A 16,943-nucleotide genomic window follows, 5' to 3' on the forward strand; every position below is an offset into this window, starting at 1 on the left:
CAGAGGACCCAGAACAAGACTGAAAGCTGTCCAGGCTGCACGTCTGCCAGCCGCACAGTGCCACTGTGCGAGGGAAACCTTGTATAGCGTTTCATATTATTACAGGAACAGTTACATGACCCATCCACCTGGTCAGTGTAGGAGGAAACAGACAGATGTAAACTTTGTTAGTAGAGGGAGGAACCAGTGTCATGCAAGCAAACCACAACAAATCAAATAAAGACACAACGCCTGGTCAAAAAACCTGATTGGAAAGAACTTCTAAAGGCAAAATCTAGATGGGGCTGTGATATGTTTTTCCAAATTCTTCAAATCCTTGAGGAGTTAGCGTGTACTGCTAGCAAACAATTACAGTGGCCCATATTATGTGTAGGGTTTCTTATTTGACCATATGTTACCGACCTTAATGACCCCTCAAATGTATGGAAGTATTTGGAAATCCAATGAAAAGGCTCTAAATCTGGAGACTGATCTGTAAGAACCAGGGCAGAGCGTGACCCCCAACATCCTGCAGTGCACACACAGACACACTACAAGAGAGACTGTTAGTTTGATTCGGTGGAAATTTCCATATACCGGGTGGTGTGTGGACTGGTTAAAAAGGGGGAGGAGAGGAAGAGAAGAAATGATGGGGGAGGAGGGGAAGATGAGTTCATCCATCAAGTCTCCCTACGTGCACAGTCTGTCCTCCATTGCGCATCCAGGCGTCAGAGCCAGACGGGCTCAGGTCTGAGCCGGCTGACCCGACCCGAGGGTCGCGGCCCTCGGCTTGGCCGCCTCTGGGCTCCCCCTGCCGGGCCTCCCTCTCCTCCAGGGCCCGTTTCTCCTGGATACGAGTGCTGATCTCCTCCTGAAACTTGCACATCTGCTCCTGGAGCTCACTGATGAAATTTACCACACACTGGGAGGGCAGGAGCAATGGAGGACAAATGAAGGGCAGCGGAAGGGATAAATTGGTGTGATGAAGAGAAGAAAAAGAGGGAGGAATGAAAATGAGTCGTGAGGAGAGGAGAGACAGACATGAACTTACACGATCTGTTCATCTAGTCAGTATTTGGGAATGCCTGTTTCCGTATCTGTTTCCATACTGAGGAAGAAAAAGCTCAAAAACCCACAAAACATCTGAACAGCATATACCATAAATACAAACAGTAGGAACTATTTTATCCTCCTTGTATGAAATGATTCAGTGTTTGGGCCGTGAGAGCGTGTGACAGATGCAGGCGAGGCGTTGAGCCTCATTGTTGAAATAGTGGGAGCAACAGATACGTGTAAAATCATACAACTGAAGTCACACTAACACACACAGGACAAGTGTTTCTGCCCCACTTCTCTTTTGGTGCCATGTGAGGACTGACGGGACGAGAGCAATGTGTTTAGTTTCAGGTTATTCTGGGGTCACTGCACAAAGTGGACAACCCAGTGGAGCTGGGACAGCAGACGCTTTCCGTCATCTGAAAAGGGGGCCGTGGGTCAGGGCTGGATCACGCTCTTTGGAATAACTGCGCTCTTGAGGAGAGGGTTGATCGTCGTGTCCCATCAAGTCTGTTTTTATTTATAGAGCAAAAAAATAAAACAACTGTGATACGTCGGCCGACGTTGTCTCATCACAGATATATATCTGTACCTGCTCATGTTAGCATTACAGTAATATTGTTTTTGTTTACGTTGTGTGTTTATGTAATAGACCAAAAGTGCACAGGTCAAAATGTCATTATCAGTATCAGCCTCAAAAATCCAACATTAGTCAGGCTGTAAAAGGCTCTCTACACTGTGTTTCCCAGAGGTATCCCGTCTCTGAAATAAAGTTTATTATGAATTTAAGCTCGGCATGCAGCATACAGTCCACAGCTCCAAAACCTGTGACCGCAAAATGAATATGCTATGCTCCTAGATGTGCTCCCATGGAACACAGGTGATGGTCTGGGTCGTTTTAACTACACATCATGTGCTCTTTGTTTTATCACCCCACTCACATCCCACAGCTTTTACTGTGTATCACAACATTTCTCACAGGGAAAAAAGCCAGCAGGCAGCCGCATGCGCCTCCTGCTGCGTTGTTTCAATCAATACATTTCACTTTGTCATAAAGCCCAGCAAATTTATATCCTAAAGTACACCCACTGACGTGATCTGTCTTTCAGTGGACAATTACGGGCTCTTAACGCTCCGCTAACGGCCCCACCCTGAAACAGGACCGTGACTCAGAATTTAGACCAGCAGAGCAAGACAGGAAGAGAAGACCGAGGAAGTGCAGACAGAGAGGAACAGCATCAGACGTTTGGGTCGACGCAAGAGCAGCTTTTTCATTACTGTTATATAAATGGAGGGCTCCATCACATCTATGGTCAGAGAATGTCCGTGAGGTCTGACCGCAGCCCGATACAACAAACAAACAAACAAACACAAAAAAGTCCTGATGATCAATTTCAAAACCCTGTTCCTGAAAAGCTGCTGCAATCAGACAGCAGTGACTTTGTGCTGGGGTGGTTTCCTGAGGTGAAAGTGATTGGCCCTCAGGAATGCTCAGAGTGGATGCCAGCCATTCCTCCCGCCAGCCGACCGGAGCCTCGCAGCTGTTTCTAACCACACACACGCACACGCTTTGCTGACAAAAATCTAAGCCGGTGTCAGTTGCAACTGTAACGTTACCAAAGCAAAACACCGCCGCTGCACATCGGATGTGTTGGATCTGGTTGTGTGTCCATTTGTACTGTACAAATACTGTACAGTATCTCGTTACTACATCAACTCAGCGTCTACTTGTCAACGTTAAAAGAGCTCAGTTAGACACCACAGAGGCAGGACCGGTGTCAGGATTTAGCTGGTGGAGCCTGAAGCTCAGAGGAGCAGCCTTGTGATCCCTGAACCAGCTGAAATGCATGAGTGCTGCTTTTTCTTTCCTCAGCAAACCTCTGTTGAAGTGCCCTTCAGCCTGGCACGTGATTATTTAATGCTTGTCACAGTCTGACCAAAGTGTTCATGGACAACACTTCTCTCACCTGACAGAAGGAATACTCTCCAACAGACAACCGTGAAAGACAGTGTTTGGTCAGTCCACCGCTACGGTCCAGACCGAAATGCCTCAACAGATATCGGATGTATTACCATGAGACGGTGTGTAGACATATGTAGAATGAAGCCTACTGACGTCAATGATCTCCTGACCTTTCATCTGGCGGCATCATGAGGTTGACATCTGTGGTTTTGTGTGAATTGTGCCATCATTCCGTCAAGATCAGCCAAATCCATTTTTTAATGAAATACCTGCAAATTTCATTACTTTTTCTTTGTGTCTAGTGCTAATTAGCAAGTGTTAGCATGCCAACACACCAAACTCAGATTGTAAAAATGGTAAACATCATAGCTACTTAGCATCAGCATGTTAGCATGCTGACATTAGCATTTCGGTTAAAGCACCAGCAGGAGTCTCACAAAGGTGCTAGCATGACTGTAGACGTCTTCTTTAAGGATAATTCCAGTTTATTAGAATTTGGGCACTGTTTGAGGACACTGAAGTCAATACATTTAAGGCTCTTACTCAATGCCAGTTTATTTTTAAATGCGCCTTTCCTGCCGAAAAGCGTCTGAAATCAGCTGCTAAGGGAACTTTGCTTTTTGCTGAGTTCAGAATCTCGTTTCATGTGAGCTTTGCAGAGGCAGAAAATGTCGCCAGGAGAGTCAGATCACACTTCATCCTGCAGGATTTGTAGTGTGAATGTCCCGCATGTTCACTTTGTGTGTGGGCCTCGCAGGACAGAAAACAATATTTCCACAGCACATCCTGTCATTTCTTATCTTTCCATCTGTCCGTCACCGTCTCTCATCTTGTCCCTCTTGTGCCCTCTCTTCCTTTTCTCTCCGCCCTCGGTGCTCTCTCTCTTGTCGTGCCCTCTCCTCACCGCCTCTCCCTTTCTGTCTACTTCCGCTGATGCTTATCAGGCTCCATCCATGTGTGTGTGCAGAACATGGGCCTCTGCGTGTCAAAAATGCTGGATCCTGTTTATTCAATCAAAGCATGGCCCTGGGTGCTGGATTCCTTGTGATAGCCACACACACACACACACACACACACACACACACACACACACACACACACACACATATACACAGTGATTGAGCTAAACCACAAGAGCAGCTTCAGTATCTTGTGGTGCCAGTGGGGAGCAGCAGCCACAATGAATGCCTACACAAAGAAAAAAGTGGAGACAAGCAAAGACTGCTCAACTAGGCGTGGGTGTCGTGTGCATCTGAGTATGTATATGTGCATGTATGTTCGGGTGTCAATGAATAAGTTAAATTTGAATTTAGATTAAAATTGTAAAATTGTAAAACGTGCACTGAATGACGTTGAAAATCTGCAGGTCTGACATGTTTAAATCGCTCTCGTCATAATACCAGTTAAAAAAAAAAAAAAAAAATCCTGATTTAGATGTGAATATAGTCACCTCTCCCAAAGAGTTTATTTACTTCAACCAAACCAGAGTTAGTGATGTTTGTGGGAACAGTGAAAAGACGAAAAAGGTTTTGGTGAGTTTTATTTTGTTTTAGTCGCGTTTGAATGAAGTGTGTTTTGCAATGATGAATGACTGTTTCTGCGAATGTAGTCTGGTGGCTTTGGCCAGAGCGACAGAACAGCTTTTTCTGGTTAAACAAAACTGACCCTACTCTTTAACAAGAGGGTGTCTCTGAAGCAACCCTCTCCATATTCTTGCCAGACAGAAATTCTAACAATCTGAGCCTGTTAGCGGCAGAAACAAACACTTTTAGTGGACGTACGTTGAAGGCATGCAAAGGCGCGGAGGGATTACATCGCAGCGTGTTTTGTGGCTGCCGGCTGCAGTGCAGTCACTTGGACACAAAAACATGAGAAAATAGGGTCCATAATCAGATGTCTGTCCAGAACATTGACATCTTCCAGGACACGTGGACACCTGCACCAACTGGAAACTGTACACAACGTCAAGATGAAACGAGCATAATTCAACAAAGTAGAGGAAATGATCCTACTCTTATTTTGAAAAGTGTAGGTTTTTAAAAGACGTTTATACTGGAATAATATGGAGGCAGTCTGTCTCTAGCTGTACTGGTTTTCTCTCTTTTCGGTTCGAATATATGTGGTTTTTTTTTTAGAAGGAAGATTCGAAAGTCATATTGACAGCTCTAGTGTGTGTGTGTGTGTGTGTGTGTGTGTGTGCTCATCAGTGAGAAACATAAACATTTCTTTTTTGCTGTAGTTAGTGCTGTTACACGTGTTGCCAAATCAAGCAGTGCTGAACTTTAGAGTGACACTTTAAAATGTATCTATTAAGGGTTATACACTCAGAAACTCAGCTAATCTGCTTAATCCAACCTGTGTGGGTGTGGTTTGATTAGGTCTAATTTAGTGTCAACATAAACAAACTGGGCGATTGACACATCAGACTTGATTCAAGTGTTGCTAAATTCTGATAGGTGGTTGTGAGTGACATCACTTTGTCCTACTGAGAAACAGAAAATAGCCACCACTTATAGCAAGAAGCTGATTAAATATCTTTTCAGGGCCTTTAAAGTAAAGACAGTACTGTGTTTTATGGGACATGAGACTCTATTCAACACCCTTAATGTCTACATGCTATTTAGTAAGATGTATTTTTTTTTCTGCATCGACTTTATAGTTTGGTGTCAGCTGTCTGTCTGGCAGGCTGTCTGCAGGGTGTTGTTGAAACTGTCTGGAGCGACCGTTTGATGTGTTCTGGCTTGTTTCAGAGCCTCAACGCTGGAGCTTGAATCTCATCCAGACACATTTCACTAGAACCCCAGCCACTGAGGCTGGATGTGGGGCATGTTTTCACTGTTTGTCTGTTTATTAACTGGGCGACAGATCTGATTGCGATATGGTGCTCTTCATCAACTGATTAGAGTTTGGATATTACTGGATGATTTTCACTTTGTGCTGGCAAAGAGCTGTGGGAAAGCCCAATGTGTAGGACTTGTTTTGACTGCTTCAGTGTGAAAAAAAAACCTGAAAAACAACCAACTGTAGCAACTTTAGATGTCAGTTTTGGAAATGGGAGCCAACAACAGAGCTTCTAGGTTACTGGTGTAACAAAGAACGAAAGGGGTTAAACCTGTTTAAACAGTGAATTAAGTTTCAGCTATTTTTTTTTTTGAGTCAGCATCAAATTTGAGGAGTGTGGAGGTAGAAAGAAATGATCTTAACACACCTCCGCAGCCTGACCATTACCGATGCTGGAGGCGAGAGGCTTGAGGCTAAATTAGCCACTGCTAGCATAACACACTCAAATCTCCAATCCTTGGCCGTTTCTCAATATGCGTTCTTCTCTGTACTTGTGTTCTTGTGTACTTGAGAAATGTCGTCACTCTGACTCCAAGTACTGTTCCAATTCAAAAGTACACTCAAATACCCGGATGTGTTCTTGCCCCTCCCATTTTATCGAGGATGCATCGGATGGTGACTTGTGCGGACTTGGGGCAACCACGTATCCCAGAATGCATTTCGTAGCAACAATGCCGGAGGAGAGGACTCACAACTATAAGTTACAAGTTTCGAAATACTGCTGTTTTAGTAGTACGGAATGTGGTTTTAAGATTATTTTATGTGAGAAAGTGGATATAAAAACTTAGCGCATAGTTTAAAATTTGCTCCAAAGTTTTCGGAGATGTGTTGTCCTGCTAACGTCATCAAGTACGCTGCTGTCCCAATTGCAGAATGACGGTCCTGCGTCCTCCCGTCCTGGAGAGGCTGTACTCCCAAGTCGAACTTGCTAAGTCAGAACTGCCAAGTTGGTAAGTCCGAACTTGGCGTACTTGGTATTGAGAAACGGCCCTTGTGTTGGTGGTCAGGTTGCACTGTGGGTAACATAGCTGCACAAGTTTTGACACTGAAGAAGAGTGCATTACTTCTGGGTCTGCTGCATTGCTTTTTTTTTTTTTTAGCTGTGATGCTAAATCATTGGGGTACCCATTTATGCTTAAATTGATTTTAGGGAAAATTTGGGATTTATTTCTTTGTAATAGGACTCATGTTTAGTTAAAAAGTACCAGGCACAACAAATTTTATGGGAGAATGAAGCAATTTAGCTTCCTTTGTTCTACTTTTTCTACTTTCTGACACAGTCAGACTCATTATCTGCCACCAGACAACAGGTGAGTTCACACAAATAAGATTTAAAGGTAATTTGTTCCATGTATTTCAATACATCAAGTCATATAGAAGTCACTAAACTGGCACTTTTCAAATAAACCTATGCATATTTCTGCATCAACGTGCAACATTTGTTGGATAATCTGTGTCTTGTAGCTCCTTCATGGAAGAAATATCCTCTGCCAAACAGGAAGTGATGCGTTTCACTCTAGCAGTAACAATGCTTATTTGTTTGGAATAAATAGATGATGTTAGCATGCCAAAGCTGGAGTAAAGTTAAAAAGTATATCTTGAAGACAGTAATTTACAAGTAAGACAGGAAAATATAGATATCTTGAGGACCAAAAAGTCATCTTAATCTGTGTCTCTCTTCTCAAAAACCCTAATCGGACGGGTTCCGTGTCTGGGAAACCATTTATTTTGGCTGGAGTTGTGGTGGATTACTGTGACCACAGCAGCCAGTGGTGAATGTTGTTACTACTCTCTTTGGCTCAGAGACAGTGAAAACAATGAAAAGAGACAACTGACAAACGTCCTTATACAACAGGTCCAAGAGTAACAAGAGCAGCCTACACGCATCCCCAAATACACCCTGATGGAATCTGATTGTTGTCCTTCAGCTCTTTTTCAGCATTTGTGCCATTTTATGCTTGGAATAGAATAAGGCTTGTTTAACTATGGAAAAACATCTGCATCATCTTTTAAAGTTATGCTTTTTTGTGGGGTAACATCATCCAAGGCACCACATGAGGTCCTGGTGGAGACTAAACCACTAGACCTAACAGTGCCAGTGCCATTGTTGTCCCCACTCAGGACCACAGGAGCAAAGACTAAAGCACGTTTTGATGTTTGACTCTTTTACATGTGACACTGAAGAAAACTAGCAGAGACATAGCAGAGGCTTAACCCATCCTTACCCAGTTTACTATGTGATTATTACCCACCTAAAATCCTACTCATACACTTACATAACACAGTACGGTAGCGACTCTGTGAGGCTGTAAGATAAATGCTAACATCAGCGTGCTAACATGCTTACAATGACAATGCCAACATGCTGTTGTTTAGCAGGTATGATGTTTACTAGATTTGCTAATTAGCACTATAGCACTGCTGGCTTATGAATCAAAGTATTAAACTTTTGACCTGCTGATGATAGTTGATAAAAAGTTAAGGTATGTGATGAACAAAGTCATTTCATGTCATCCAAACTTCCTGAGGATCCATCCAATAGCTGGTGAGATATTTCAGTCTGGACCAAAGCGACAAAATTTCTAACATGTCATTTCTATCACCCCACACAGCAACTTAAACACAATCAGCATTTCAGATCCTTTCCATGATTTTCCATGACTTTCCATACCTCGGCTTTGTTCTGCTCTGTATCCGCAGGATCTTGTGAGTGTGCGTTGGTCTGTGTCTCCTCCATGCTGACCAGCTTCAGTTTGAGGTAGGACACCTCGTCCATCAGATCCAGCTTCTGAGTCTCCAGAGAGGTCCTGCTCATCAGCTCCTGGGTAACACACACACACACACACACACACACACACACACACACACACACACACACACACACACACTTGAAGTTAGATGAAAACAGTACAGGAGCTGCTTCTACTAAAGACGTCAAACACGCACAGATATCTGAGATCGATCCAGTGAGAAGTCGGTCTGCTCCTCCACTCCGCATAATGTTCTTCCCACACTAACAGAGCAGGCTAGGCCGGGGGGCCCAGACCCCACAAAGCTAAATATACACACTCACACACACACAGCCGAGCTAGGGACTCTATTAATACATCTCTGTGCTTCTTTGGCATGGGACAGAGCAAAAGAAAGTGTGTCTAAAAGAGAAACGGACAGAGTGTGCGCTGACAACGGGACATGAAGAAGTGTGTTTTTTCCTCTGACTCACACAAAACACACATCTCTTGGCCAACTATGTGTGTATGTGTTGTTTTCGTTTCCTCATCTTAACTACTGCTAATCCCACTTCCCCTTCTCTAAACTCGACCTTAAGTTGCCTTGGATTGTTGTTTAAGCCTCTGACATCCACCATCTTACACAAACGAGCCTGCAAACTGTTTGCCAACTGATTGGATGAGCCAGGTCTTGAGAAAATGATGACTTTATGAGTCATTAGCAGATAGACAGGGATGTACTGTAACTTTACACACCACTTGTGCAATAGTGCAATTTGGGGATGATTTTGGAGACAGAGTAAAATCAAAACAAGCAACAAATATTTCTATTATGAATGCAGCCAATGAGAATTACGTGATCTGAAGAACACCACAAAATTAAGGACATGGCTCCTTAAAAGAGACATCAACTCTTCTGTTATATCAAAAGAACGCATGCTAGCCCACACTTGATGCAACCATGATGTCGTGCAACACAACTTTAATCAACAATAACAGTCTACAGCCACACAAGCAGCTCTGTGAGGCTGCAAGCACACAGCAATGCGTTGAGCTAAATGCTAACATGAGTATGCTGCAATGCTCAAAATGACAGACGTGCTGGTGTTGAGCAGGTAGTGTTCGACTGAAAAAATCAGAGGATCATGAAAGACATTGAGCACAATGAACGTCTGTGGAAAAGCTGATGGCGGTCCATCAAATAGTTGTTCAGATATTTCAGTTTGAAACGACCAACCAACTCACACAGCCATTCGTATAAATATAATTGAATACTTATACATACTTATGCTTTACTGACGTGCTGATGAATATTTTATGACCTTTCTTTTTCCTCTTAAGGACATGTGGATGCCTTGTTTAACACGTTAGAGTCAACTCTGTTTGACCATGCAGGGACGCCATAGCGTCCAAATGAAACGATCACATGGTAAACAAATTCTGTCAACGCCACAGCCAGACAGTTAAAACCCCATAATCACTCCAGCTCAGCAGCCGCACACGCAGACACACCACACAAACACACAGCACACACACACTGAAAATCTGCTTAGTTATGGCAGCTGACTGTCACTTTGCAATCTAACACCAGTGTCACTTACAGCCGGATAAGCCACAGTCTTTAGAAGTAATTTATCAGAACTGTGCGGTTGTGGCCTAAAGCTCAGCTGTCTGACATTTGCTTTCCTTTAGTTATGAAGAGCAGCATGTGACAAATTATCATCCTCTCTACAGCATTTATAGATCTCTTTAAAGAGGCTGCACTCATCTCCAAAACTCAACAGTGTTAAACACGACACAGTTACACAACAGAACTCAGATCTGGACTTGCAGTTCTAAAAATCCCAAGATCGTCATTTCAAAATGAATCCTCCACAATTTGAAAGACACCCAGTCTTAGAAAATGTGCCCTCCATTTACGCACTATATGCTGACACCTCATTTCGACCTGGCATCAACATGTGATCTGTATCTGGATACCAAACCCACTGTGTCCTTTAACCTGGGATGCACCATGTCTATTAACAAGGGCAACAGGTGTAAACACAGTAATGAAATATGTTACTAGACAGCTGCCTATCTACACATCCAGCAGACACAGAGCAACATTAGCACTCCTGCTCTGAGCCATCTGATGGAGTCCAACAGTAGTGAGACTGCACTGAAACAGTAAAGCTCTGAGCCGCTTGTCACTACGTGCAACACCGTTCAAATTGCATGTAATCAATTGACCAACTGTTAATGTCAAAAAATTCTAAGCAAAGCCTTTCATGCACAGGGTTGCACATAACTGGCCTGCAGGCACACGTGCATGACATAAAACAAACAAATGCAACGTCCAGTTGTGCAGGTCTGGGCTATACAGATGCTGGTCATAAAATTAGAATATCATGGAAAAGTTGATTTATTTCAGTAATTCCATTCAAAAAGTGAAACTTGTATATTATATTCATTCATTACACACAGACTGATATATTTCAAATGTTTAGTTCTTTAATTTTGATGATTTTAAACTAACAACTAATGAAAATCCGAATTTCAGTATCTCAGAAAACTAGAATATCACTTAAGACTGATACAAAAAAAGGATTTCTAAAAATGTTGAACTGAAAAGTATAAACATGAAAAGTATGAGCATGTACAGCACTCAATACTTAGTTGGGGCTCCTTTTGCCTGAATTACTGCAGCAATGCGGCGTGGCATGGAGTCGATCAGGCTGTGGCACTGCTCAGGTGTTATGAGAGCCCAGGTTGCTTTCTGCGTTGTTGAGTCTGGCATCTCGCACCTTCCTCTTCACAATACCCCATAGATTTTCTATGGGGTTAAGGTCAGGGGAGTTTGCTGGCCAATCAAGAACAGGGATACCATGGTCCTTAAACCAGGTACTGGTAGCTTTGGCACTGTGAGCAGGTGCCAAGTCCTGTTGAAAAATGAAATCTGCATCTCCATAAAGTTGGTCAGCAGCAGGAAGCATGAAGTGCTCCAAAACTTCCTGATAGACAGCTGCATTGACCTTGGACCTAAGGAAACACAGTGGACCAACACCAGCAGATGACATGGCAACCCAAACCATCACTGACTGTGGAAACTTGACACTCGACCTCAGGCAACGTGGATTCTGTGCCTCTCCTCTCTTCCTCCAGACTCTGGGACCTTGATTACCAAAGGACATGCAAAATTTACTTTCATCCGAGAACATGACTTTGGACCACTCAGCAGCAGTCCAGTCCTTTTTGTCTTTAGCCCAGGTGAGACGCTTCTGACGCTGTCTCTTGTTCAAGAGTGGCTTGACACAAGGAATGCGACAGCTGAAACCCATGTCTTGCATACGTCTGTGAGTGGTGGTTCTTGAAGCACTGACTCCATCTGCAGTCCACTCTTTGTGAATCTCCCCCGCAGTTTTGAATGGGTTTTGTCTCACTATCCTCTCCAGGGTGCGGTTATCCCTATTGCTTGTACACTTTTTTCTACCACATCTTTTCCTTCCCTTTGCCTTTCTACTAATGTGCTTGGACACAGAGCTCTGTGAACATCCAGCCTCTTTAGCAATGACCTTTTGGGACTTGCCCTCCTTGTGCAAGGTGTCAATGATCATCTTTTGGACAACTGTCAGGTCAGCAGTCTTCCCCATGATTGTGTAGCTTACAGAACTAGACTGAGAGACCATTTAAAGGCCTTTGCAGGTGTTTTGAGTTAATTAGCTGATTAGAGTGTGGCACCAGATATCTTCAATATTGACCTTTTCCACAATATTCTAATTTTCTGAGATACTCAATTGGGGGTTTTCATTAGTTGTCAGGTATAATCATCAATATTAAAAGAAGTAAATACTTGAAATATGTCGGTCTGTGTGAAATGAATGTATACATTATACAAGTTTCACTTTTTGAATGGAATTACTGAAAAATATCAACTTTTCCATGATATTCTAATTTTATGACCAGCACCTGTATAATGGACAATGTCATGAAGGGGTCGCTTTCAGTGGACTTTGTAGACAGCTTGCACATCCAGCAGATGGCTGTAATGCAACATTTCTGGATGCAGACTACCATAAAACCCAGCAGGAGAAGAAGACGGCAGCGTCTGTCATTGGTCATCAATACATGTTTCTCGTCTACACGCAAGATGAAGTAACCTACTGTGAGAGATGTCCAAAAAACAAGGGACATTAAGCCACTTTGGTGCTCCACTGCCTTCAAAGACACTTCAAACTGAGGCCGAGCAGAAGGCTAAGATCATCATAGATGTTGTATATGTGGTCATTTCTTAAAATGCTCCCAATTTGGGGCATCCTGATGGCTGCATGTCTGGTCAAAACCATTTCAAACAAAACTGTCGCACCATAGTGAAGTAATGCAGACTGAAAACGGCTGTTAGTGAGTTAAAGGAAGGTACAGTGCAGACGCTTAATGCTAATGAGAACTGACTAAATTTAGGGATTGATGCAGAGTCGATTAATTTTATCTATGAAGACATCCAGAAAGACAACGACCCTTGACTGAAGCTTTGTGTGTGTGCATGTGTGTGTGTGTGTGTGTGTGTGTGTGTGTGTGTGTGTGTGTGTGTGTGTGTGCATGTGTATACACCATATTCCCAGCACTTAGACACAGAAATGACTGTACTGAGCCATTTCTGTGTCTAAATAAAGGCACAGTAGGACACGTAGTCACAGTATGACTACATGTGTGGGTGGATTCCCTCTAGCATGAGAACACTGTACTGTGTGCGTGCATGCGTGCATGTGTGTGTGTGTGTGTGTGTGTGTGTGTGTGTGTGTGTGTGTGTGTGTGCGCGCATGCTGACTAAGGACTATTTCTTATTAGATTAGTTGTGGTTCCCACAGCAAGTAGCAGCCCTGCAGCACTGACAAATAATGTTAAATGGCTGTCTCTTTTTCTCCTCTTCTCTCACTCAAACACACACTAAAGAAAGCGGCACAGATGAAGGACATCCTGTCACAGACGTGTTGTCACCTTTTAAATCCTTCAACCTTACCTTTTAATTATATATTGAGAAGATGATAAATACTGAAAAAGGCAACACAATACAGCAAAGCACACACACAAACCCAGACAGGGTTATCTTTATCCACACCTTCCTCCATCTCAGCAAACATCCCGCATCACATTAGCGTTGACCAGCGGTCATTAACTGCGGAATGGGACAGTGTTACACACACACACACACACAAACGGGGGCAACAGCTGTAGATCAGTGCAGCTGAATCCAATCAAACCTCCAGACCTACACAGGTCATGAGGGATTGTAAAGGAGATCAGGTGCAGTGGCAGGTGGAGATCTACATGCACCCTGTGAAAACAACTGTGGTTGCAAGACTTGACCCTTTTGTTAGCAAAGTGCCTCCATTTTTCAACAGCTCGGTACAAATTCTGTTTATCCTCTGCAACTGACAGAAAAACAGAGCAGACCTCCACTCCCTAGAAAACAGAAGATTCCTGCAGCTTGTTCTGTAACCTCTCTTTATTCCATGCAGACAGCATCAATTAGTGGATTGTAAAAAGCAAGCTGGATAAAGATGATAAACGTCACAGCCCTTGTGGGGTATTTATTTTGAGGCTGTGGCCTTTTTATCCTCAAGCCTGACAATGAAGAGGACAAAGAGGCCGTTGTGGAGTCGAAACAGAGGGTGGATTCTGTGATGCACAGAGCTGTGGTCTTGTTGTGTCCAGCCTGGCAGAGCTCATGAGTTTGCTGGATTAATTACGTCATGTTTAAAAAAAAAACAAAAACAAGGGAACAACTTGAAGACACTTATGCCACATTTCCACTAGCGCGGCTCGACTCTACTCTACCCGGTTGTTTTGTGTTTCCATTAGGGATCGTACCTGGTACCCAATACTATTTTTAGTACCTGCTCTGGCGAGGTTCCAAGCGAGTAGAAGCGATACTATATGTGTGACGTCAACAGCCTGTCGGCCACTGATCGGCCGGAGAGTGTCGTCTCTGGTCTGTGACGTCCAACACCGGAAAAACAATCCCGCCCCCTCCATTGTAACGCCGGGCAACAGCAACCGCTGACTTTATTCTTTATTCTCACTCGAGAGAAATGGCTGCTCGTAAAATATCACCGTGTTCCGTCGATGAGTTCCAAACTAAAAAGCCACAAACCAAGCAGCAAATACAACATCGCCTCGATGTCCTCCATTGTTTGTCGGCTCTGTTTGCGTCGCGTACAAATTGACGTCATGGCAGTTTCGCGCAGCCGTGGTATGATGACCCCGCCTACGTTGAGGAGGTACTATGAAGTACTCAATTGTAATGGAAACTCAACCAAACCAAGTAGAGTAGAGTAGAACGGAGTCGAGTAGAGCTGGAACTGTGTAATGGAAATGCGCCATTTGTGTTTCACACTGCTTCCTGCAGGCAATTAGGCAAAGGTGTGTCCTGTAGTCTACAGCAGGGCTGACCTACAGTTGTAGAGGGGTGTTGACCTACGACAGATGAACACACAGGAGCCTTCAGACGTTTCTCATTTCAGTTTGCCTCACCTATCAAGCTGCTGTATCCTCATCAGGAATGTTTTATTTCTTTGCTCTGATTGAAGAAAATCTCTGTCTTCTCTCGTCTCAAGTGGAACTTTTTACTTTGGGGCTAATAACAACTGACCAAACTAAAAACAGAATATTTTAGGCCGCTGTCATACAAAGGCAATAACGGTGCTTTAAACTGACAGCGTAGGAAACAACAGTGGCTGCAGAGCAGTCCACAGTCCTTGATCCAAAGGTCACCATCAAACTCTGTTTGTTTTATAAGTAAACTTTGTCTAATCCAGTACCGACTAAAGAAACACAGTGTAATGTCAAGCTTTGGCCTGTAAAATCTACTACCCACACATAACTGAAGAGGTGATGAGTCACAGGAAGTCAACAGTATAAAGTCAGGCTGGAACTCTCTGAATGACACCCTGTGCCGCTCCTTTATTTACTCATTTACAGGACCAGCTTACTTGATTCCACTGATCCTCTAATGTCTATGTCCTGTTTGACCACTCGCACAATTAATCATGCTAATGTGCTAATGCCATTAATGCTGTTACTTAAGATCAGTGGCTTGACACATGTTCAGTACATACATACATACATTAAGAGCAACATGCCACCTTAATAAAGTAAAAAAAAAAAAAAAAAACAGCTTTACAAATGCTTAACGAGGAACGAAATTCCATGTGTTTTGTTAGACCTAAGGGACACATACAGTGTGTTCTGGTCTCCTCAGGACACTATTAATCAGAGAGCATGAAGCCAGAGCGCCACACTGAAAACGCCTTCCAACACATAATGAAGTAGCAGGAGCAGCCACCTGGAGACTCATGGGTTATCTCACACTTTTCAGAAGAGCCTATAACATATTGTAATTGTTTGTTTAAGTCAACAGAGTTTACAGCCTTCTGTCACAGATACTGATTACTTTCTTTTTTTTTGTTGTTTTTACGTGTGTGCGTGTGTGTGCGCGCGCGCGTGTGCATTACCTGCTGCAGCATTTCCTCTGTGGAGGCCAGTTTCTGCCGGTGTTCCTCCAGAGAACTTTCCAGGTCTCTGATCTTCTCTCCCTGCGCCTCCACCTGGTCAGTCAGAACGCTCACCTAAAGGGCGACACGTTCGTTGTCTATTAGCGCACATGCTGAGCTGGCTGGACCAGACGCAGGAAAAGCTGAGAAACATGGAAATAATGCACAAACAATGGTGCATACATACACATATTGCACACATACCCATAGTGGCAATGACTTTTTTGCTGGTAAACACTAAGAAATAAAAAATCCACTTCATACCCACATCAGGCCTCTTTATCTTCTTTCACTCCCCACACAGACACGCATTCATCCTTGCATACCTCAACTCCATAACAACACACATTTACTCAGCAGTCTGTCACTCAGGAATGTGTTGCACATTTACAATAATCTCCCTGACAACACACTCACCTCCTGCCAAACATCACACACTACAATTCTCCTGTTCTCCCCAACTCTGCCAAATCCCTCTGACAGCAGCTGTTTCTCTGTCACTTCAGCTTCCCCGGTTTTCGCCCTGCAGCCACGTCCTGTCTCTCGGCGCTCTGGCAATAAAGAATCTCCTGCAAAGTTTCTGGCTCATCGTGTATCAAACCCCAGAGCACAAAGAAAACAAGGACTAGCCGGGGGACGAGTGAATGATCCGGTAGCCTGCGCTTCCTAGCAATCACTAGGTGAACCATGAACAGCTGAGTAAATGAATGAACGCGTATCTGAATGATTTACATCACAGATCCTGTGTGGTTTAGCACTTAAAACATGCATTTGACTTCCTGACAAATGTTCTAAACCATTATTAAGACAAGGCTTTGATATGACTATAAACTCTTACCTCCT

At 43.5% G+C, this 16,943-nt stretch overlaps 1 protein-coding gene across 3 annotated transcripts in view; it reads right to left on the minus strand.

Moving 5' to 3' along the window:
• The window catches only part of ppfibp2b (PPFIA binding protein 2b), a 78,550-nt gene that overhangs the window by 18,757 nt on the left and 42,850 nt on the right, over positions 1-16,943 (minus strand). For all 3 annotated transcript variants that reach the window (XM_070971952.1, XM_070971950.1, XM_070971953.1), the window contains exons 5-7: positions 16,062-16,175; positions 8,511-8,660; positions 674-901 (exon numbers count right to left, since the gene is read on the minus strand). In XM_070971952.1, coding sequence (XP_070828053.1) covers positions 674-901; positions 8,511-8,660; positions 16,062-16,175 — 492 coding nt within the window. The remainder of the gene's footprint in view (positions 1-673; positions 902-8,510; positions 8,661-16,061; positions 16,176-16,943) is intronic.

This window comes from Chaetodon trifascialis, chromosome 10, assembly GCF_039877785.1.
Source record: "Chaetodon trifascialis isolate fChaTrf1 chromosome 10, fChaTrf1.hap1, whole genome shotgun sequence".
Lineage (NCBI taxonomy): Eukaryota > Metazoa > Chordata > Actinopteri > Chaetodontiformes > Chaetodontidae > Chaetodon > Chaetodon trifascialis.